Source organism: Filicampus tigris, chromosome 9 (assembly GCF_054856515.1).
Source record: "Filicampus tigris isolate MCC_2025a chromosome 9, RoL_Ftig_1.0, whole genome shotgun sequence".
In the NCBI taxonomy this organism is placed as follows: Eukaryota; Metazoa; Chordata; class Actinopteri; order Syngnathiformes; family Syngnathidae; genus Filicampus; species Filicampus tigris.
Genome location: NC_141225.1, coordinates 12343594 through 12368434, shown reverse-complemented (window position 1 = coordinate 12368434; position 24841 = coordinate 12343594). Strand labels below are relative to the sequence as shown.

Sequence of the window (24841 nt, the reverse complement as noted above, 5' to 3'; positions counted from 1 at the left end):
GTAGGCATCAGCCAATCAGCACCGATATTCATTCCGATTCCATTTTGGTTAGGTTGATCTGCAAGTTACCCATGTGGGTCCAATGTTGACTTGAATCCTGAGAAAGTTGGGTTACTTTTTTTTCTTGACGGCGTAGTTTGTGTTAACGCCTTATACAATGTCGTCGTCTTTCTTTATCAAGGGGTCCAAAAAACCTCAAAAAGTGATAACTGGAAAAAAGACAATGATAGCGAAGCGGAAAGTAAGTGTGGCTGACTGGGGCAAGCTAGTCACTGCTAATGGCTAAATTTTGCATTGCAAGTTTAAATGTACACTTTTCTTTGCATGTCACGATTAGTCTCATGTTTTCAAATCTTCTTTGACTCAGGTTGACGGCGACACGGCTGGGAAAGTTAAAGGCAAGAAACAGAACTCAAAGTATAACGAAGAGATTTCCAGCGACTCTGAGACAGAGAGGTAGACAATTCGGATAAACTGTTTATGATATATGTATACTGGTATTAAAAGCTAATATTTATATGTATCTATTTTTGCTACACAGTCCGGTAGTTTCCAAGAAAAGACAGGCTCAAGAGGAGTATGACTATGACGAGACACCGCAGGAGAAGAAGCTCAGATTAACCAAGCTTTACCTCAATCAGTTAAAGGAACAAGGTAAATTTCCATATATATGTCAATTATTGTTTGGTCTGCGCTGTCTTACACTTGCTCAATTTGTCTTAATTAGAAGAAGAAAAGGTAGAAGATGAATCATTTGACACTGATCTGATTGCGGGTAGACTTCAAGAGGAAGTGGTAAGACAGACATGGACACACACTCACTTTGTGGGAAGAACGCGCATGTGTTTGATATGCAATCTTCTCTTTTTTTCCAGCTTGAACAGAAAGGAAAGCTACAGCGACTCGTTGCCAAAGATGTAAGAAGTTGTAGAAAGTGTAATACTCTGTGCCTTTCACGAGGGCCACATCTATTAAACATTTTGTCTTTTAGCTATTACCACCAGACGCTTCCGAAATCCGTCTATTACGAGGACACAAGCTCCCAATCACCTGCCTGGTCATCAGTCCCGGCGATAAGTGCATCTTCTCTTCAGCAAAAGACTGCTCCATAATTAAATGTAACCTTACCGTCTGTTTATGTTCTGCAATGCGGCTTTGAAAAAAAAAGTGTCTTAAACAATGCCTGGTTTTGTATTTCTTCAGGGGATGTCGAGAGCGGGAAAAAGCTCAGGGTCATACCTGGTGGAAGGAAAGGTACGGAGGATCGCCATGTTGGACATACGGCTCAAGTCCTGTGCATGGCCATATCATCCGACGGCAAATACTTGGTGAGGACCAACACTTTTACAGTGAAAACTGAAACTCACAAGCAACTTGAGCAGAAACAAAATGTGCTTTTTAAGGCCACTGGAGACATGAACAAGCTGATCATGATTTGGGAAGCTGAAACGTGCAAGCATCTCTACAAATTCACAGGACACAAAGGCCCCGTGTCGGTAGGTAGCCACTCACTATCAGGACAATTTGCTCCCGACCCTTAAAGTGACTATTTAAAAAAAAAAAAAAAACGGCGACCAGCTAGTTTCATTCCAACTAAGGACAATGAGTGAAATCATTTTCACGTTCTTTTCCATATGTCATGAAAGGAAGCCAGTGGAAGGCAATCTCATAGTCACTTGCGTTGCAAAAGTAGTGATTTATTTATGAACTTTGACCAGAGGTATTGGCTTTCAATCTGGAAATATTTTGCAGTGCCTTACCTCTACAACTGTGCATGTGGTGAGAGTGAGTTGGATGGGGTTTAGAATTACTTTTCGACAAAATACCACAAGCTATGCAGGTTGATGCTTCATTTTGATTGAATGTTGAACACGAAAATATTAACTTAAAGATGGTATTTACATACATGTTTTGACAAAAGGGGCGTTTTTCCAAGAGGAAACCCTTATTTTCACATTATCTGTAAAGAAAAAATTAGGAATTTGTGTTTTTGTCGATGCAAGGTATTGATAGGGAAAACTTGCTGAGAAAAAAAAAAGACTTCACCTGTCATTTGCTTAAGCGAAGGTAAAAAATAAAATAACATAAATCAGATTTTTGTGATTGATTTTTTAAAGGCCATATTGCTGATCTGTTGTTGCAGCAAGATTCCACTTCAACACATGGAGAAAGCTCGTTTGTGTGAACGTGCTTGTTTGCTTGCTTGCTTGCAGGGTCTCTCGTTCAGGAGGGGAACTCACGATCTGTACAGCGCCTCATACGATCGCTCCATTAAAGTGTGGAATGTGGATGAAAACGCCTATGTGGAAACTCTGTGAGTGACTTAACTCAGGTGACACCTTAAGTACACCAGCCCAATATACACTAAGAAAACTGGATAAAATACATTTGATTTTACAAAGAGTACTTTGTTTCTTACCGTGGTTGTAATGAATTACTCCTCTGTGGGATCAATCGTCCTACTTTTTGTTTATTGGGGTGACATAGCTGTTCAAATATTGGCTTTATTGTTTCTAATTGTATACATTTACCTCCCACGATGACTTCTGACAGCTTTGGCCATCAGGACGCCATCACGGGACTGGACAGCCTAAGCCGAGAACGTTGCGTGACGGCCGGCGGCCGCGACCGCTCCGTGCGGGTGTGGAAGATCGCCGAAGAGTCGCAGCTCGTCTTCCACGGCCACGAGTGAGTTTTTGCGCGTGTCACTCGATGGCGCTAGTGAGTTAATTAACACTGTTTTTATTTTAGTTTCGCACGTCCAAATGACATGCGAGGCTTGGTGTAGTTTCTGAGATGAATAAAAAGACAGTCATCAACTTTTAATTTGTCACAACTGTTCCTTGCAGGGGTTCAATAGATTGCATCCAGCTCATCAACGAGGAGCACATGATCACGGGAGCCGACGACGGGTACGTCACGTCATCGGCAAAACATGCGACAGTCATCTTTATTGCCAGTATGTCAGTTGCATCACGTTTTGGTCCGTTTCTGGGCCGCCCTCCTCAGCTCCGTGTGTCTTTGGAGTGTCAATAAGAAGAAGCCCCTCAGCACGGTGAAGCAGGCTCACGGTTGCCATGGCGATGCCGGGCTGGAGCAGCCACACTGGGTCGCCGCGGTGGCCGCGCTTCAGAACACAGACGTCGTAGCCTCAGGTGCCTCTGGCTGTGAGAGTCCTTCTAAATACACACGCGCACGCACGCACACACACACACACTCATTAGGGCTTATATTGGCATATGTATATATATATATAATGTGTGTATAAATGTATATGTGTGTGTATATATATATATGTATATGTATATATATATATGTGTATGTATGTGTATATATGTATATATATATATATGTGTATATATATATATATGTATGTATATCAATATGTATATATATATATGTATGTATATCAATATGTATATATATATATATATATATGTATGTATATCAATATGTATATATATATATATATATGTATGTATATCAATATGTGTGTGTATATATATGTGTGTGTGTATATATATATTTGATATTTAATGGCAATGACACAACACCAACATCGTGCTGTTGATCGAGAGTCTGTTCTGTTTCACAGGTTCCAGCAACTCGCAGGTGCAAGTGTGGAAGTGTGGTCCGAATTATCGAGGGCTTGAGCCGCTCTTCAGTATTCCAGTGGTAAAAGCATCTGGAAATGCACTAACCTTCACAAAACACGTTGAGCCCTCGTGTCTTCTTATTCTGGGTCCCCGTTTTCCCTCCCTCAGATCGGTTTTGTCAACAGTTTGAAGTTTTCACACTCTGGGCACTTCTTGGTGGCGGGCGTCGGTCAGGAGCACAGGTAATATTTCACTGATGCTGCAGTTTCCATGGAAACTGTTGTGACATCTATTTAGCGCCAGATGTTGTAGGCGGTGTCCACTAGATGGTAGTGTTTTGCTTTCCTACTAAGGGAAAGCTCATTTTACCTGTTGGGTGTTCAAATTCATTGCTTGTGAATAGCAGTCAGGATACATACAGTGAAGCATCCATTTAGCATAAATGGCTTTATTTAATAGTTTTTTTTAACCCTCACCTAAAAGATGATCCCAAACCATTTCAATATTATTTCTAACTCATCTTCCCCTTAATAAATGGCTTTCAGATGATTTGATTCTGAAAAGATTGTAAGAATATCAGTTACTACTTTCCTATTAGCCATTCTGTTTTTTTGAGTCTGTGATGGCAGTGTGAATAAGCAGGACATCAGGTCAAGAAAATACAAATAAGCAGAGGACCAGGGGGGAATAAAATAATGTGAATGTGCAGGAATCCACTGTACTAATTTTTAAAAATATATACAGTATGTCGCTGATGGCTCCTTATCTTTAGTTGGGCATTTACTGTACCTTATGTTGAGCAGCTAGCCGTTAACCATATAATCAGCTGCGAACTCTCACCATTACCAATAGCGATCCAGGCCTTTTGCTGCATCATCATTTTCCACCCTGATTTATTTTAGGTGTAAGGCATTTTTGTGTAATCTTAGGGTGTTACGGAAAGAGCACAAATACTGTCTGCAAATAATTTGTTTTACAGAAAATTGAAAGTACTGAAAGTGATTTGTTAATTGGTGGGCATTTACTGGATGGGGAAGGGCAAGTATTAGGTCATGTGACTATTGTACCTACAGAAAGAAAACATGGGAGTTGGTCCCACTTTTGCATCTATAACTACCTCCGGTCATCTACAAGATGTTGGCTTTGCGTCTATGGCGACTATTTGAACATTGTGGTGTCAGAGGTCACTGAAGTATGACCAGAAAGAGGGCATATCTCTGTCTGGTCTGTTTCCATGAAAGATTCTTCCTTATTCTGGTCCCACAAAGTAGAAAGCTCAAAATGTCTCGCTTACATAAAGATTTAAGAATCAGGAGGAACTGATCAATTTAATGGTTTATCCCAAATACTTTTGTCATTTAAGTGCATATGAAGTGCTGTGAATGTTGTCCATGTGTTAATTTGAAAAAAAAAAGTTATTGCATTTGTGAGTCTTTGGTGGTATTTAGATTCCATCTGTCTCTGTGCAGGTTGGGTCGATGGTGGAGACAAAAAGAGGCCCGCAACGGGATCTGTATCATTCCCCTTAAAAGGAAACCTCCCAATCAAGATGAAGCCCCAACAGCAGAATAGTGGATTTATTTTTCTTTTGTAAATTAAAGGGATTAAAAACCTTTTGCCACAATATTCCTCTTTATTCAAAAAAAAAAAAAAACTTTCAAGAATGATGTGCAACCCCCTCGTTTGCTGGGCAAAAACATGAACAATGAAAAGTTTTTACAGGGTTATGTGAGGACAAATGGCTAGATCACTACACTCATCACCAAAAGTTTTCGAACAGTGAGACTCATTCCTTTGCTGTACACTGAAATTATTTGAGTTTGACACCAAAATATGAATATGAGATGATAATTTTATTTATTTAGTAAGCACTTATTAGTTATTTAGTTTTTAGATTTAGTTATTGGTAACATTTTAGGTAAATGAAGTATTGGAACATTTGTTTGGATTTTTCTATTTCATGACTGGGTTTTAATCTCAGTTTCAGAATTGCTTGCTTTTCCATCCACAGACAGGTCTCTGGTTGTCATATTGTTTACACTACTGTAGTATACACAGTCTTCACAGGAAATAGTAAGCATAGACTGCCAGCGCTTTTTATTAATTGAATAATACACCTTGGCAACAAAACACCCACCATCCACGTTTCAGTTTCGGTTCAGAAATCTAATCTAAACTGTGTATCCGATATGGTGTAGATCTTAATAACTGAAATTAAAACCTTAACCGTTTCTCATTACTGTTGATAAAGTGCTTTATTAATTCTGTGAGGAAGGTTAAGGAAGAATGAAGGCAGAAGCATAAAAAGTGTTAGCATCCTGTTTATATATTGCTTGCTAATTCCAATCAATACTTTAGTTCCACTGTAAATGACTTGACAGCTTTACCGTTTAAAACTAAAAAGGAGCCTTCCTAAAACGTAGGAAATAAGTACCACCATACTGGTAAATGGGGTTTCTAGTGGCAGAAAGTCGATTATAGAACGCTATTGACTAGCGGTTTAGTCTAAAAGTGTAACTAAAATGATTCATTAAATATCCGGTGTAGTTAAAAACTTGAAATGGGTGCCCAAATGTATTTATTGATCCCTTTTATTGCTGTAGGTTGAATTACAAAATTTCACACAAAGTAAAGAGCTTTAAAAGACGCCATTGAACTGAAATGGCGCCAATGCCCCGCACTGTAAAAAACAAAAATAAAATGGATGCACATCAGAGTGAAACCGTGCTGAAACTCTGTAATATATTCAAAAAATGACTTAATCCTACACAAATGAAAGCAACGAGCTAATGTAACGAATTTGGATACGAGGCAAGTGTAGTTGGAGGCAGACACGAAGTGGTATGAGTGCAATTGGACATGTTGATACACAATACATATAAAAAAAACAACAATGGGATTATTGTTCATACTTAGGGGATGGTGTCAAGTTCTTTATTAATTACACTTTTCATGAGCTCTTAATTGTTTTTGAAAATGTTAAAATACAACTCTATTCTGATATTACAAAAACGGTTTTATTTACATTGGTTACATAAAAGCACACGTTCTAGAATGTCTACATCAGCACATTCATACATCAGTAGTAGCCTAATGATCCATATTATGCTCACAAGGGTTGGTCACATTTTTACAGACGGCCTAAGTTAACCATTTTTAGTCTTCAAACATTGGATATATTCACAGCACTGGAAGGACAATAAGATATAAGAACAGCATATAAGAACACCTTAGACCACACACAACATGACGAGTTAGGACAAGGCACGGTGCATGGCGTCACGAGCCACTTCTCGCCAGAATTTAGTAGGGTTTTGTACAAAAAAAATGCATTCATTCTAAGTAGAAAAATTGCAATATTCTTTTGTTTTAGTGTGCTTTATTTACAAAGTATGTTTTGTTTCATAATGGAGAATTTGATTCATGATATTTCATTTTGAATTGAAAGGAGCAAATCAAGTTTTAAAATGCTAAACTATTTCAATGGTAAACTTCTTTTTGCACTACAATTGTTGAGAATGTTACAACACTGCCTGAATAGTTTAAAAAAAAAAAGATTTCACAATAGTGACAGTTCGACCCTGGAACAGATTATTCCGGCCACGGAGTGCCTAACTTTTTGTATGATTTCCTACTAAATTCTCACAAAAACACATTGTCCACATGAAAGTGTAAACCATAGACGTCACAGTATATGAAATCTATACAACTGTCGCTGGGGAACATCGGTTCAGCCTGCCCATTGTCTCACTGGTGCCATGGCGACCTGGCCTCTTTTCACACAGAAGATAGGATGCTTTCACAAAGACGAAGTGGTCGAGTCCACCACCTCGCGGCCGTTACACACGGCTGGCACATAGTTGGACGCTGACCCTGAAAGACGTTCGGAACAAATGTTTCGATTACGTCACTTCATGCAATGTTATCAACGCGTCATCAGGCAAGGAACCATATACCGTAAAAAAAACAAATAAACTTTGAGAATCACTGCCATAGACATGAGCACAATCTAATGAGTTCCGATTTAAGAGCTGTAAAAAGATGTTTATAACAAATGTCAAGTTTTGATTGTTATTCTCAGAGAGCTCTTCACTCAACGGTATGTTTAATATTGTTGTTGTAATTTGCTGTTTCACATATACTGTATGAGTGTATATTCTGGATGTTTTTTAAGTTGATGTTTGAGTGAATGTGCGCACCTTTGGAGTAACTGGAGCTGGGAGCCGATGCAGAGGCCGACACGGTGGCACTGAAGCGGTTGGCTGTGACCCGCAGCGAGGCCACGTTCTTCTGAGGCTGGAACAGGATGATGTGGACCTTGGGAGCGAACAGGCAGCCCAGGACCACAGAGCCGCTGAGACTGACAGAGATGCACATGGTGGTGGTCTGGACCTGCCAGGACACATGGGATGGCAGAGGGTGAACAATGCACATTCAACATGTCCTTCTTCTTAGAGATCACTTGAATGCATCATCCCTGTTCCTACATATACATATTTCAGTAAACACACCCAACCACCAACACACAGACAAACATGTGTACAAAATATAAAATAATAATTATGATACATTTATTAATGGTCAATATGGTCTTTATATATAAAACGTTTTATATCTATCACATTATATATCGCTGGCGTTGGGCTGGAGCCTCAATTTTGGTGAATTTGATATTTTTTCACAAATTTATAGGCTACCACTCCCTAATGTGTAAGTGTTATTTTTACACATTATTGAACAACCTAAAGTTTTGAAAAAGGCTTTATCTCCTATACAATGTTTGTTAAGAGTTGAACAAGCTGTTTTGGGGGTCTTCTGAAAAGTGATTATTTTGGAGGTACAGCCGTGCAAGAATTCGGCTCGACACAAGCGATAACCCCCCCCCCCAAAAAAAAACAAACAAACAAAAAAACGCTCAGTAACGTATCAACCCACATGTGTGTATGTACATTATATACTGCTATATACTACAGACTACTAGTGATAATAATAATAATTTATATACAGTAGGGCCTTTCAAGGGGCACAATGATATATATCTAATATAATATACAGTTCGCAATTATAATCGCTACAAATAAAAAGTAGTATTAGAATCCTTTGCTTTTGCCCTGAGGGCAAATTCATTGTACACTGAGATGTCAGAGTAAGGGGTCTGAATCATATTTTTGCACCCCACAGCCATCCGGGGTGGGTGAGGGGGACGTTGTTCAACACCTTGCTCGAGGGAACTTAATTTGGCAGCGCTCAGGAAGTGAACAGACCACACTCAAGACACATACTGCTTCAATTTGGTCCACAACAACACAGCGAAGTTGTGATTGCAGCCACAGCATAATGCACAGGTATTAGCGATCCAGTCAGCACCTCTTAGGCCTTTTGTCCCTACATGTCCATTTTTTTTAAGCCTGAATGTAAGTTCACCTACTGTATGTGAAGGCAAACATGGATAAGAATGCTAATCATATGTAGTTGTAATGGACAGTCAGGGGCATGTTAGTCATGTTTCAGCCTCTAATATGAGCTGACTGTTGGGGTCATGTGCCTCGGCACCATCTCTTCCCACGCCACTGGATAGCCCCACAGTCCAAGACTATTTGTAGATGCGCAGCATGAAATGAATATAGACCCCCGAGCCCCCCACAACCTCCAAAACATATGCAGGAGGACCCTCACACATTGTAACTTTCGCCTGGAAAAATACTGTAGGTTGGAAAAAAAAAAAAAACTTCAGCAAAGGCTTCTGGTTATATGTGCAGGCATAGCTAGCTAGCTAATTGTATGCTGTAGTGGTAGAAATAGTACTTATAACTCGCAATTGATAACTACTGATGTGAATGAAGGTGCTCGAGTTTTTATATTTATATTTAGAAACACATTTCTGAATTCACTTTACTGCGTCTTTGGCATGGCCTCCTGTTTTATTATACTGCTCAAGTAAGTAATATTCCACACTGATTTTCTAAATTAGTTCTGCAGTCATTTATATTCAACTCTAATTTGTAATATTGGATCGCAAAGGACCTATTTTGTATTTGTTATTTTGTTTCTAACTTTTTGCTCCTGTCATTTAGCTAAATCAGATTAGCAAAATGTTGGAAACAGCCATCTGTGAGGCAGTGCAGCTGTACAACACATTTATGCAAATGTTTATGCAAAATATTTGTTCCTGATTGTTTGTGACACACAGGTTGGAGTCTGCCTTTGGCCAAATGTGTAACACCTAAAGGGAGCAAAACTTTAAACACCCAAAACAATGCAAAACCCTTTGTTGTATTTTCACTGACGACTGCAAGTAATATCAGTCGTTATTATGAGTCACAGTTGAATGAATCAGTTGTTTATCTATTTTCACATTTTCGCTCCAACTTCAGAACACATGAGAAGAATGCTTCATGATTGTGTGAGTGATCAAATATAAAGTGAAAGTGACACCTTTGTTATCAGGGCGTATGCAAGAATGCACGACACAAATACGCAAACAGTTGACGAGGCCAAGGATGGGAGAGCCAATCAGCATTTTCATTTTTGAGCTTTCTTTCGCGCACACAATTTTGACTGTCTCACTCTCTCCTTTGACCCTCATTTGCACAAAAAATGTCTCTTTTCTCTCAATGTGAGTTCTTTTTGATGTGTGTGAGAGGTTGTTTGAAGTGTGTGTGTGTGTGTGAGTGAGTGACAGAGAGAGACACAGAGAAGATGGGATGATAGAGAGAGGGACAGAGGGAGAGGGGAGAGAGAAAGAAAGACAGAGAGAGAGAAAGAGAGACAGAGAGAGGGAGAGAGAAAGAGAGAGAGAAAGAGAAAGAAAGAAAGAGAGAGAGAGAGTGAGGGAGAGGAGGGGGCAGAGAGAGAGGGGCTCTATGGTGTCACCTGAGAGTTTTTGGGTGCGTGTGAAAGTTGTTCAGTGAATATGAGAGGTTTTTTGATTAGTATGTCTTTTGGTTCTGAGTTTTTTCGTGTGTGAGACTTTACTGAAGTGCGAAAGACAGTTTTTTTGGTCCTACTGAGGGTTTTTTGTGTGAGATTTTTTTGAGTTGTGTGAGAGTTTGATTGGTATGTGTGAATGAAACAGATAGACAAAGACAGAAATTTTGTGAGTGAGAGAGTTTTTAGTGTGCATGTAAGAGGTTTGTTTTTTTAATTATGAGAGTTTTTTGCATAAGAGTTTTTTTTTTTGTCATTTTAGAGATGTTTTCATGTGTGAGAGGTTTTGATAAGATAAGATAAGATAAGATAAGATAAGTGTGTACGTTAGTGAGATTTATTGGTATGAGTGAGAGTTTTTTGTGAATTGTTTTGGGTGTGGGTGTGAGAGTATTTTTTGTTGGTATGTGAGAAAGATTTTTGGTGTGAGTGAGATGTTTTTGTGTAAGCGTGTGTACTGAGAGAAACCATAATAGGGCCATTACACTGAATCCATGCCATTTGCTTGTTATAATGCTCTCAAAATAATTTTTTATTTTATTAATTTCTTCACACACACATTGTACGGCTCACAATGTGTATTGGCCATCCTAGGCAACTTTATATTTTGTGGAATTGTTTTTTGTGCCCGATTTTGCATAGCAGGAAAATAGTAACATGAAAGAATTTTTAAGCATAGAATTGTCAAATACATGAAAGAAAGAAAGGTGGCATCTTTTGTTTGTTTCTTTAAAGGGAAGTCAACGCAAACATTTAAAAAAAAAAAAAAAAGTTCTATGCAAGCCCACTAGTCGAAACAGGGCATTCTGATAAATATTGCGTTTGTGAAATAGGTGTTAATCCACTCGTTTTTAGCCATCTCCGGGGGCAGCCATTTTGTCCTCTGTCGACTGAAAATGACATTACAACTGCTCACGACGACCAATCACGGCTCAGACTCAGAAAACAGGTCAGCCGTGATTGGTCGTCGTGAGCAGTTGTGATGTCATTTTCAGTCGACAGAGGACAAAATGGCCGCCCCCCAGAGATGGCTAAAAACAAGTGCATTTTGCTACTTTAATTTTAAATTACACAAACGCAAAATTAATCAGAATGCCATGTTTCAACTAGTGGGCCTGCTGGGAACATATTCTTGAAAAAATTCTTGGGTTGACCTCTGCTTAAAGAACGAAACTTCAAGTGTAGTTGAGATGAGGAGTAACATAAAAATGTAAAAAAAAAAAAATCAAATAAATACGATTTCTAAAGGATTTAAATGATTAGATTTCACGTGAAAGTCAAATTTTAGGAAGCATGCAATGGCAACAAATGCTATTTTCCCGGAGTTCAATGTAGGTCAAATCAACGTTTTACATTTATGATATAGTCAATCAATTCAACATGCAGGACACTTTCCTCAATAAAATATGTATCATGCATTTATACATTTCATTTGCTAAGGACGCAAAAGGCACCAATCCGGTGGAGTGGAACGATAGTTACCCTGTAGTCGCTGGCGGTGACGTAGAAGATGGGCTGGAAGGCGAGCCAGATGATGCAGGTGGTGTACATGGTAAACCCGATGAACTTGGCCTCGTTGAAGTTTTCCGGGCACTTCCTCGTCTTGAAGGCGTAGATGGTGCAGAGGACGATGAGGACGCAGTTGTAGGTGAGCGACATGAGCATGCTGGAGTCCCTGCTGTTGCACTTGAGGGTGACCACGTCTCTCCGCTCCGGGCTCACCTCCTTCCTCACGCCGGGCACCTCCACCAGCAGCCAGATGACGGCCACCAGCAACTGGCAGGAAATAAGCGCTCCGCATATGGCCACCTGGGAGGCGGGGCTTATGAAACGCGGGCGCTGGGCGCCGTCCTTCACGCCGCTGAAGATGCGAGCGATCCGGTTGGTCTTCGTGAGGAGGGCCGAGTAGCACACGGCGAACGACGTGCCCAGGCCCAGTCGGCGGAGCGTGCAAACGGCGGTGGAGGGCTTGGCGATGTAGATGAAGGTCATGCTGTAGCACATCAGGACTCCCAGCAAGAGGATGTAGGAGAGCTCACGTCCGCTCGCCTTCACCACCGGCGTCTCGTTGTGCTTGAAGAACAGACCCACCACCGAGAGGGTGCACATTATTCCCAAGCAGGAGATGGTCACGGGCCCGATGGCCCACGCGTCCTCCCAGCGGATGTACTCTTCGGGCAGATCGTAGCAGCCCGTCAGGTTGTCCAGGGGCCACTGGCCGAAGCCGCAGTCGGCGCACGTGAACTCATCCTGCAGGTACTGGTAGGGTTGGCAGGGGATGCAGATCCAGCAGCACACATCCCCGGGCTGCATGCTCTTCACCTCGTTCTTCCTGCAGGGGTCGCTACACTGGGAGGTGGGCGGCAACAGGCCGCGCCAGCTTACCAGGGTGGTGTTCAGGGTCAGGCTCTGGTCCCAGTAGCCCACCTTCTTGTAGACGAACTTCCCGTCTTCTTTGTGGTAGTGGAAGATGTTGTAGCGGCTGATGCTGTCGCCGACCGAGTCGAAGCGCACCATGTTCTCGGTGTCGGCGGGTCGAAACGGAGCTGGGAGGGACCAAAAGGAGAATTAGTGGGTCAATCGTTTGCTTCACAAGTTTTGACATCTGAATTAGAGTGGAATGCCCCCGAAGTTCTATGATTTTGAACTCAATCAAATTTTTCTGGGAAAATTGTCTTCAAGGGTCTAAGCTGAGCTTTTGCTTTTGTTTGATCTAACGCCCATGTGTTCTTTGGGTAGACATGAGCAAAAATGTCTGGGGTCATTTCATTGGCTCCCACGGATCTGTCGGCTTATATTGCGCTCGCCCAGACAGATATGTCTGATATTTTGTACTGTGATATAATCAAGACTGGATTCGAATTTCCAGATATCTAATTCCATTTTTTTTTCACGTTTACGCTGCCATGATGCATTTCCAAACTGAGCTACATGGGATGAAAAAACTTAAAATTGGATCATTTTATCATTATTTCATAGCAATCAGGCTAGACATTGAATTTACATAAATCATTCTATAAATCATATTTGACGAGATGTTCTCAAACTGGGGTGCGAGGACCGCCGGGGTTCCATGAGCCATAACTTGAGGTTCCGCAAGTCGTATCGTTTTCTAAAAGCTACATGTTTTCATATGTTGCTTTAATGAAACAAATCAATAAATTCTCACTACCTTAGCTTTTGGGCCAAATAAAATCTGATAAGTTGCTAAATATAGGAACCAAATGGACAAATTGGCAACACTGACTTTTCCTTTTGTTCACAGCGACGACAAATATTGATGGGCAAATACCGATACCAGGTATCAGTATCAGGCCGACACCAGCATTATTTTAATGTATCGGGTAGTCATGGAAGCTGCTGATACCAACCACTGATACTTAAGGGGGGAAAAAAGATGTCCTCAGGAGTTGGCGCTATCATCATCTTTGTCCAAAGGAAAGGTTCTTGTTCACAATTTTTTGTGAACGTGTTAAATTGATATTTATAAATCAAGTACTAGAGGTACCAGTAATCGGTACCCGTGAGTACTTCAAGAGTGAATACTAGTACTTGCATCAGTCTGAAAAAAAATGGTACAGAACATTCCTAAATTGAATTCAAGAGATTTTGGTTAAGTAATTAGGGTGAGATATTAAAAAAATGAAAATATTCTCATGTCATTTAGGGGTTTACGTGGTTGTTCGTGTGAATTGGCGTGAGGGTAACAAACGGCTGCTTGGAAAATTTCTGTCCTGTAAGCAGTGCCTGGACCTCAAAAGTTGACAAAACTGTATTACACTCATCACAGTGCACTTCATTCAAGACCTTCAAACTGAAATATTTTGTTAGAAAAATATCATGTTTTTCCACTCTATGAAATGAATAGTAATTCATTGTGGGGGCTACTGGAAAACAAAATGGATGAACAATGTCTGTCGGTCGGTCAGATCTGGTCGGCATTAGCATTTGACCTGAAATTCTTTTACCCACCTTCAAACTTGGTCTTCAGGATGAACTCCTTGTAGAACCTTTTGCCATTTCCTGGTTTCATTGCTTCACAGACCTTGGAAGTGTTGGAGCACACGGCTTGCCTCATGTTGTGCAACGCGTAGGCCATGGCGTAGACCGCGTTGACCACAAACATGATCTTGGACTCCTGCTCAAAAGTGCCGTCTCTGAGGCTGCGGTCGCTGCATCCGTGTTCCTGGAGGCTGCAGCCGAAGCGGTGCTCCCAGAACTCTTTGAACCACGGGTTCCTGGTGTTGGTGTACGGGTTCAGTTTGGTGAAGTAGTCTTCAAACTCTCTGATGGGGTAGGAGGCCAGCTCGATGGTGAAAGCGCCATCGGCTGCCGTCTCGCTGCCCCTCACCACGCTCTCCTGTGCGCCCCAGCCGTCGCTCGCCACCCAAATGAAGGTGACTTTCATGCGGGCGGCAGCTACCAGCAGCTCCCTGGCGTCCTCGCTGCGGGTGAACATGATGACCACCCTGGCGTTGGACTTCTGCTGCAGGGAGCGGATCACGTTCTCGAAGCCCTGACGGTTCATGGAGCGGCTCACCTTGGCCGAGGTGGCGATGCAGATTTGGTGAGAGCGCGCCTCCTGCTGGAAGGCGTCGATGCCCGTCTCGCCGTAGTCGCCCTCCGAGGCGACGGTCGACACGTATGTCCAATTGAAATAACGAAGAATCTCCGCCATGGCTTTGGCCTGGTAGAAGTCTGCAGGCACGGTGCGGGCGAAGTAGTCGTAACGGGATTTATCGCTTAGCTTGGCGCTGGTGGAGGCGTAGCTGATCTGAGGGATCTGGAAGAGTCGCAGGAGGTTGGCCACCTTTGCAGAAAAACAAAAGGCGGCTCATTGCTAGGAAACAGAGACACTATTTGACCAAATCTGTTATATTGCAAAAATCTGATGTGATGTAGCGCATTGAAATTTCTTGTAAATGTATTTTTTTACTAGAAGACTTTTATGACCCATCCGTGGCTTCTCTAATGTGTATTCAACATTTATCTTTAGCTAGGTTGCAAAATGCTTGTGGGAATTGTTCACGTGGGGAAATTTACTGCCGAGGAGCAGCCAAAAGACAGACATTACGGTTTGTTAATTAGGATTTTGGCCCCTCCGGTAACTGTTTTGGTCTCCGCTTCCACATTTATTTCAAGCAAGAGGCTCTTTGCATAGAGCTTAATACTCTTTATCTGTGTACACGCCTCCTGATGCAATGCCTGCACTACACTGTGGGGAGTTACTGCTTGTTATTTGTTTTTTTTTCTGACACATAACAGCTTCTTAATACAACATTATGTGAGGCATAGAACTTGGAAGATGCAAAAACAAAGCACGTAGAACAATCAGTTATGTGGATCGCCAAATCACTTATGTATAGGTTGCATTACGAGGGCATATCTGGTCATTTGGGGGATAGAGCCAGTCATGGGACCCTCCACATCTGTGTACTGCTAAAATGTTGATTATTAATGTACATTATCACTTAAAACGTGTGAATTTGAGAAAAAATATCTTATTTCCGGAGCTCTGCTCTGATGGAATAACTGCTTAATTTTCCTCACTATTCACCAACAAATTTGTCTTGCTACCTTTTCCTGAATCAAGTCCGTGCGTGCTCTGCAAGAAGATGGAATAGTCCATCGCATGAGGAAGGGAAGGTGGAGCGCTTTAAAAATATCATGATGGATTAAACATTTTGATGTGTTTTAAAGTAGGTGAATTAAGACTAAAACAATAATTCCTTTAAATGGGAAGAAATACTTTCAGTGTATCGATTATTTATTTATTTGCTGAATCAAAGTGTGTGGAAAAAACGTTTCAATGAAATAATATTCTGTATTGAAAATTAACTGCACATTGAAAAAAAAATCCACCAGAGCCCCATCTGATGGATTGAGTAGGGTACTGACCAACTTGCTCTTATACAAATCTGTCAAAAAAAAAATGATGGGTGGTTAAACCACTTTTTCAGGTTGTAGATTTAATAGTTTCAATGTGAATGTTGAAGTGACTCCTGCTTTTATTGATGCAGTGGACTGTATATGAAATTAAGGCTCATATCATGGAATAGTGCAATAATAAAATCATTTGATGAAATAATGCATTCAAAGGGACTTTCCGGAAAAAAAAAAAAAAAAAAATCCACAACATTTTTCATTTGAACACGCATCTCTTCAATACTTCTACCCATCTATGCACCGCATGTGTGAAGTAGACCCATTCATTGACTTGCAGCACTTCAGCTGAATGGAGCAGTGGAGTGTTTGTCAGTATCAAGCTGTTTACTCAGTCAGGGTCCGCATCACCAACAGCTCCAGCCATAAGACCCGTAGCTAAATGCCAACACTCGCAATGGCCACCGAGGAGGATTTTTATCATGCTGTTTTGTTGTTACTGCAGGCTTTTCACTCCCCGCACCAATCGGTCTACATAACCCTCCCGTTGTTTTTAACTATTTATCTTCAAATTCGGCCCACAGACATAGAAACAATGTGGAGAAATTTTCTGACTACCGTCAACATGCCGTTACAAGACACAACTTAGCTTTGAAGACTGAATTACTGACTACTGGTCAGTGGTGGAAGGTCAGGGCCAGCGAGCACTTCCCTACTGACCTAAAAACCATTAGAAGCACTGACCTATAAGATTTACAATCTAAATTCTAATATCTGTTCCTTAAAATTGCATATATTTATCTTCTCGTTTTCCCATAGCATTTCTCTTGGCTTTTTTTTTTTTTTTTGTCCAATAAGATTTCAGACTCATATGTGCTGTCAATCCTTTGGGTCTGTTTCTTTAACCTATCAGATCTCAAACAATGTCAGCATTTTTCCATCCTCTGATTGGTTGCTCAGAGCAAAACTCCCTGAAAACAAAGAGAGAAAGCTTAATTTGCACTTAATACATATTCATCAGACTCCTTCCAAATGAATGAATGTATTTGTGTTTTAATTTATGTAGGCTCTTGTTTGATCTACTGTATGTTATGTAGGAAATTAGCAGCAGTCATTGTCATTGAAGTAGAATTGGTCCTTTAAGACACATTATTTATTTGAGACGTTATCGGCGTGGTGCTGAATACAACATCATTGTGGCGACAAAGCACAGAAACAAACCAAGCTGGTTAAAAAACAAAACAAAAAAAACAGCGCAATTATCTCTAGGTCCTTGCGAGACACCTTGGTAATTACTGAACATCATCTTGCTTTATTATAAGCCTGGGGGGTTCCCAAACAATGATGTCCCCATGGGTGTAATATTGGAAATTTCCCCTTTAAAGATTAAGCCTGATTAACATGTTTTTATAATATAATTAATTCCTGCCCATACAAGGAAAGAAAATCCTCGAGTGATATTACAGTATGTTGATTGTAATATACACTCACTGGTCACAACTTTAGGTGCCCCTGTATAGTCTAATTGTCCAAAACACCATGTCAGAAATAGTCAATTTTGACTGTCACTGTAAGAAATGTATTCATTTATCAATATGTCTATTATTGTGGCAGTAGTTTAATGTAAAGCTGCACTAGTAGATGGTGGTAGGTAGGTAGGTCGGTGCGTACGGTGGGTGTGCAGCTCGGTCAATTGGTCTGTACTCTTTAGGGTAAGTCCAGTAGATAGGGTAAGAAGTAGAGACAGAAGGTAGTAGGCAAGTACAAAAGCTAAATAAGTACACAAAGGTAGGCAGCAAGGTGGCACCCTGATGGTTTTTAAACAGAGTAAGGGCTTTCCAGCAAGAGTTTGAAAGCGCAATTAAGGTTACCAGCAAGGGTTATATATTGTTAAGGTTCCCAGCTAGGGTTTTAAATTGAAGTTAGGGATCCCATCTTGGTTTTTAAAGGGGGGTTTGCATTCACCAGCTAGGCATTTAAAGCGCCCTTTTCCAGTGAGGGTTTTAAAGTGGAGTTAGAACTCCCAGCTTGGCTTTTAAATGAGAATTAGGGTACTGAACTAGGGTTTTAAAAGAGTGCTCTTAAAGTGTTCTAACAGTGTCCAGCTCGTAAAGCACAGTTACAGTTCCCATTCCCAGCTATAGTTTTGAAGTGCAGTTAGGGTTCCCAGCTTGGGTTTTGAAGCGCAGTTAGAGTTCCCAGAGGAAGGTAGGGTTTGTTGGAAGGGTATGTTAGGGTTTAGTAGCGTAGTGGGTATTTCTACCTTTGAAAACATATAGCGTATATGACCAAGCAGAGACAATTTGCATATATTCCCACCAGTAAAACGCACCAGCACATCGTCTGCGAAATTAAAAAAACGTGAACTGTAATCATTATGTACGCACGCATGTTTGACCTCCTTGTGCTGCGACAGCCCAAAGACAAGAGACGGCACAGGCAGCACCCTACCAGCTCTTCAGGGTATGAAGTGAGTCAATGTGATGGATTCAGACAGGCACGCCACGCCACACGCCCGCTAGTGCTTCTTCTGTGTGCGCAGTGGGCTTGTGAATATATATGAAGTCGGCCACCGATGTCTATAAATTCATGTTGCATTTGCATGTACGATCTTTTCCATACGGCGGGTTGAAAATGGTCTTTTAGCCAAAAGCAGATGTAGCAGAAGTACTCAACTCTGTGCTCACGTCAAAGTAAAAAAGTACAGATTCTAAAATATACTAAATTAGAAGGTAAAAATGCATATTTAGGGTTAATTATACTGTATGTGTGTAATGCTGTACATGTTTTGATGAAAAAATGACCCTGTACACAAAAACGTTTCCCTCTTTTAACACCTTACATAGTGTTCTGAGTGAGAAGGGGGAAATAAACTTACGTTTAATGTTGTTGTTTAACAGATAGCTAACATTGGCTCAACTTAAATGGTGTAAAATTTTATATATGCATGAATAGTATTCATCTGCAAAGTTAGCTAGCTAGGTAGCTAGGTAGGGTAAGAAAATACAGGAGGGGAAGAAGGTATAATTTGAGTTCAGTAGGTGAGTATGAAGGCTGGACAGGCACTCGGTTTGTGTAATGAATGTATGGTAAAGGTGATCTTATTTATATGTGTTATTTACAAGTGGAAGTCAACCCAAACATGTTTTTTTCAAGAATGTGTTCTATGCAAGCCCACTAATTGAAACAACCATTCTGATGAATATTGCGCTCGTGGAATAAGAGTTAATCCACTCATTTTTAGCCATCTCTGGGGCGGCCATTTTGTCACTTCTGTCGACTGAAAATGACATCACAACTACTCAGGGCTCAGGTGACGACCAATCACGGCTGACCTGTTTTCTGAAGCTGAGTTGGTCGTTATCAGAGCCCTGAGCATCTGTGATGTCATATTCAGTTGACAGAAGTAAACAAAATGGCCGCCTCCTGAGATGACTAAAAACGGGTGGATTTTGCTGCTTAACTCATGTTGCACAAACGCAATATTAATGTTTCAACTAGAGGGCCTGCTGGGAACATATATATGTTTGGGTTGATTTCCGCTTTAAGGTCATTACAAAACACTGTAATTACGTATAACTAAAATGTTATCAATATCTTTCCTGCGTGACTGTTGTTTTGTGTAGGACCGGGCACATTCAACTGAACGACGTTCAAGCTACTGGCTGCAGGCCTCGTAACTCCCTTATACAGTCTTGTTAACTTTAACTTAATTTTTGCAGTCTGTATTATTGTTGTACAAGGAAGGTAGGTTCCGTAGAGTAGATAAGTATGAAGGCTACACTAGGTAGGCAGCTAAGTGGTGTGTGCATGAGATTTATGCGCAGTGTGAGACTGGCCAAGATTCCTATTTAAAGTCTAACACATTCACTTTGGCACTACAAGCAGAATGACACCAATTAGATGCTCTTTACACTTCACTGGTCTCATCTCCGAAAAATTGGTCCGCTTGCTCCGTGTCATAACTTCCGCCTCAGTGAGCGCGGTGAAAGATGCGTTATGGAGGATTACACTTCTACACCCATGAATATTATGAGGTAATTAGATTATCAGCGATGGTCGCAATGCTCAGACTCTATGACGTCATTGTGTGATTCAAGACTTTCTTATAAGCAAGTAGTTCACCAAAATGAGACTCTGTAATCCAGAAAGATGGCAGTTAGTACTGAATATGCACTTGATGTTTCGCCTGCAGTAGGTGTACTGTGTTGTTTTGAATTACTTGTAGTCACAAGCCTGGCAGAACAGGCTCAGAAAGGATGTCAAATTACTATTTGGTGACTTGGAACACATTAGCATGCAATATTTTGAAATAGTTAATAGCTTTCAGGAGTTAGTGGTACTGCAGTGAACAGTATATAGAGTATTTTGTTATAATTAATAATATAGATGTCATAATGAGCCAATTAGTCGAATGTTAGGAATTCTGTGGTAGGGATTATTGACAAAATGATGTCAGCTATGCTGTTGGACCTTTCTATATAAAAAAAAAATCGTTTAAAAAAAAAAAAAGTATCCCGCAATATTGCACACAGTATATTGCAATTGGGCTATCTTTGCCAAAAATAGAATTTTCTTGTTGTTATCTATATTTCCCATTTCGCGACAAAACGGTATTCTAAAAATAACCAATTGAAAAACTGATGGTCATTTCTTGTGAAATGCCCAGCCCTACTCAATTATTGGCTTGAGGAAACGCTTGTATTGGATCTCATTAAATGGGACAGGTATGCCTTCATGTTGTAGCTGGTTGAAATCTAATTAAACTATATCAATAGAAAGGTTACGCAAGAAAAAGGATACAGCGTGTAATGAATCCTAATTTACATTCAGAAATGCAGAAATTCAATCTGATTTGTGTACAGCAATGTAGCATGGCGGCATTACGGGATTCTAATCCAAAGAGTCGGAATAAAGCTAAACATATGGAATATAAACTGCTTCCTAACTCATGTTGCTGTCATGATTTCACTCTGTTATTTTTTTCATCTCAACATGGAAAGGCCATCTGCATGTCTCAAAGGTGCGTGTCAAGTGGAAGCCTCAAGCGGATGACATTCAGGCAGACACTTGAGGACCTGCAGCTTTCTCCAGTTCAACCTCTCGCTGAACGGCCCGGAAAAACTGCTCATGCTTTGTATAATATATAAGTATACCATGCAGGAACTGTATGGTGTACTATCATCCGCTGGAACCATAATCCTTCACGTGGAAATCTATCCAGCAAGATTGCAAGTGTGATAAAGGTTGCAAAGGGGCAGAATTTTTCCATTACACTTTGGACTTTGTTCTACAGGAAGTCCAGGGGAATTTTAGGAATGGATGGCCAAATTTCAAATAATTTCTACAAAGAAATGTCAGCGTTTTGTTTTGTGATCAGAAAACATACGTGTAAACAATGTGTATATTTATATTGTGATGTATATTTTAAAGTATGTAAAACAAGTGTAGTGGAAATTTTCTTCAAGCCCAACTCTATAGCGATATATTCATTTTACTCAAATAATGTTTTAAATGAGGAAAATAGTAATCATTAGCTCACGAGCACTGTTACTGACAGAGGCTCTTAGGAACATATGGACGATCCCGCAAAGGAGACTCTTCTGCTGATTTATTTAACTCCGGTTAGCAACAAAAGCTATAAAGAAGAAATTGGGGCGCTTTCTACTTCATGTCAAGAGATGCTGTTTGCATACGGAAGGTTGTATATGCAAGGGTCAGTTATTGGTCCAAAACGATATATATTATATATAAATGAAATTAGTAGAGTGACAATTTTTTTCAAATATGTAATTTTTGCTGATGATACAAATGTGCTATGTTCGGGGAAAAATCTAAAAGAGCTTTTGTGCAAAAGTTGGAAGAGAGTTTGGTAATATTAAGTCATGGTCAGAGATAAATGATCTCTGAATATCAAGAAAAAACAAATTTATGGTTTTTGGAAATCAGAAAAAAATAAAAGGGAATATTATGTTAAAAAATTGTCATGTTAATACGAGTTTTCGAAACAAAATTCCTTGGAGTTATGATACATGATAAATTAACATGGAAACAACATATTAACTATATAAAAGGAAACATTTCTAAAACAATAGCAATATTTTATATGTCAAGACATCTTCTAAATCATAAAGCCTTACACATAATTTATTGTTCTTTGATATTTCCCTATTCGGCTTTTGGTGTAGAATTGTAGGGATCTACACACAAAACTACATTAAATGCAATTGTAGTTCTGCAAAAGAGAGCAATACGAATTATAAATAAGACTCACTATTATGCACATACAGACCCACTCTTTTTCAAATCCAAAATTATGAAGTAAAAAGACATGTATTATTATAAAATCATGCAAACAATGTTTAAAGCAAAAACTCAATCTCTTCCTCACTGTATACAAAAGCTCTTTGCAATCTGGGAGTCTCAATACTGCTAAGAGGTGTTTGTAAGTTCAGTGTTCAAAAAGCAGTTAAGGGAATTAAAAAAAGGTGTGTTTCTATTGTGGGGGTGAAATATTGGAATAATGCAAATATACATTAAATAAAACCTGTGAAGCACTTTTATTTTTTTTAAAAATTGTTCGCAAAGCTATTTTGGAAAGTCGCAGAGAATGATTTAGATGATGATTTATTTATTGCTATGGGGGGGGGGGGGGGAAGTAACGCTACATTCAAATCTTGCTAGCAGCTTCAAGCACCAGTTTATAATGTTTATAATCTCTCCATGGTGAGCTTTCTTACAGTGCTAGCTGTAATAACATTCTAATTGAGTCAAGATTCATGTCTGAGTTTTGAGAAAGCCCAATCGGCACATAATCCCAACTCATTTGAATCACTACGAAGAAGGGTGAATGACACCTCGAATCACCGACTTCACATTAAACTTGCATTACAAAACTGCCCTGCATTAAAAAAATCTTTCTGCATGCTTTGCATCGTTATTGTGGTGGCCTACAAACGCAGCAACGGATTCTTTAGGGTGATCGATGAGCAAAACACAATAAAAAGATGCAGGAGACGGGCAAGAGAAGTGATGTGCACTCCAGTCGTCAATAAGTTAGCAATAAATACTGAGCGTGTAGGACCTGACTTGACATCATCAAGCCTTGCTTCACTTGTGAGCGTCATTGTGATGTGTTAATTGGGAGCAGAGCTACAGAACTGTCTGTTGCACAGAATGTGTTAGAGGTTCATGCACAAACACGACAGTGTGAGAGGACAGGACGGTGGAGGCTGAGGGATTTAACAAGCACGCTGTATCAACTAAAACACCTTTGTCAACGCAGTTCTTATTTTCACCCTGTGCATTTGGCATAGAAAATTCCATCCAATTTGTGTGCAAAAGCAAGTTCAGAAATGTGAAATTAATACTTCACAACAGATGGAAAAGTAGAGTATGAGAAAATCATTAACAGGATTAGTACTTGAGCTTCTGACGACATAACATTTTTTTGTGTGATGTCTTGCGTCATATTGTTACTATTGCATTTTTAAGATTACGCAGATGTGGTATATTGCCACATTGCAATTATCTTCTCCACCAGAGGTTGCAACTCAAGAGTGTAATAGTAGTTTTCTTCCTTCCGACATTGTCAGTTTTTGTTTGAGTGTTTATTAACGGATTGATGTGAATACAAAATGTATACCTGAGATTTTGGTCTTTCATCTGGTACACATTTTGTTTGTTTATATGATGCATTGATTACAAGAAATATATAAAAGTGTAAAAAAAAAAAAAAAAAAAAAAGTGTGACATCAAGCCTCGGTCTCCCCTACTTGAAATATTTAACATGAACTTTTCAAGTTTTTTTATTATTATTTTTTTTTTTACCGTATCTACGAATAACCTGACCCATCTGTTTGATGTAAAAACGAAATATATCCTTGAGGTCAAAAGTTAGGCCAGACCTGCTGTTAGGTAATGTATGTCAGTGGTTGGAAATGTCAAAATTTCACAAGCCAAGAGGCATTGGACCTCACTTGTAATTCCTCTGTATATGTATAAATTGGATATAAATCTGTATTGGCCGTTAAGAAAAGCAGTGTAAATGCACATCAGTATTCAAGGCTAATTCCATCCTCCGCCAGACGGTCCCAACTGCTTCTTTTGTATTAAGTTAAGACTTGACAAGGAAGTCAAAAAAAGATGATGAAAGTGTTTAATTATGAGAGAATCCTTGTCAGGCTCATCTTCTATTAGCTTCCTTTCTCACACACTGGTGGACGCTTTGCTGCTCGCCAAAGGAGAAATCTCACAGATGGTGGGAAGAGACGCTTCTCCTTAAGTTTACGAGGATCACTCTTGGCAGGCTCGTGTCCCCTTTAGAGAGACTGTGTAAACCTGCAATTTGGGGAAAGAAATCCATGTACATGTCTCTTTGAATATACACGCTGTATATAATATATATTTTATTTAATAAAAAAAAAAAAGGTTCT

The 24841-nt window shown here is 40.0% G+C and overlaps 2 protein-coding genes across 2 annotated transcripts in view; one reads left to right on the top strand and one right to left on the bottom strand.

Annotated features, from left to right (window-relative positions):
- The first annotated feature begins 4 nt into the window (after nucleotides 1–4).
- Nucleotides 5–5220, top strand: rrp9 (ribosomal RNA processing 9, U3 small nucleolar RNA binding protein). Its single transcript, XM_086039762.1, has 15 exons — nucleotides 5–241; nucleotides 368–456; nucleotides 542–654; nucleotides 728–795; nucleotides 876–917; nucleotides 992–1118; nucleotides 1204–1328; nucleotides 1404–1496; nucleotides 2214–2314; nucleotides 2554–2688; nucleotides 2850–2912; nucleotides 3010–3155; nucleotides 3596–3675; nucleotides 3765–3838; nucleotides 5066–5220. The coding sequence occupies exons 1-15, from the start codon at nucleotides 158–160 to the stop codon at nucleotides 5166–5168; spliced, it is 1443 nt and encodes a 480-aa protein (XP_085895888.1). The 5' UTR covers nucleotides 5–157; the 3' UTR covers nucleotides 5169–5220.
- Nucleotides 5221–6516: 1296 nt separating this feature from the next.
- grm2b (glutamate receptor, metabotropic 2b) overlaps nucleotides 6517–24841 on the bottom strand; it is a 28516-nt gene continuing 10191 nt past the window's right edge. Inside the window, exons 3-6 of the mRNA XM_086039761.1 lie at nucleotides 14496–15333; nucleotides 12006–13069; nucleotides 7796–7988; nucleotides 6517–7469 (exon numbers count right to left, since the gene is read on the bottom strand). Coding sequence (XP_085895887.1) covers nucleotides 7396–7469; nucleotides 7796–7988; nucleotides 12006–13069; nucleotides 14496–15333 — 2169 coding nt within the window. The 3' untranslated portion in view covers nucleotides 6517–7395. The remainder of the gene's footprint in view (nucleotides 7470–7795; nucleotides 7989–12005; nucleotides 13070–14495; nucleotides 15334–24841) is intronic.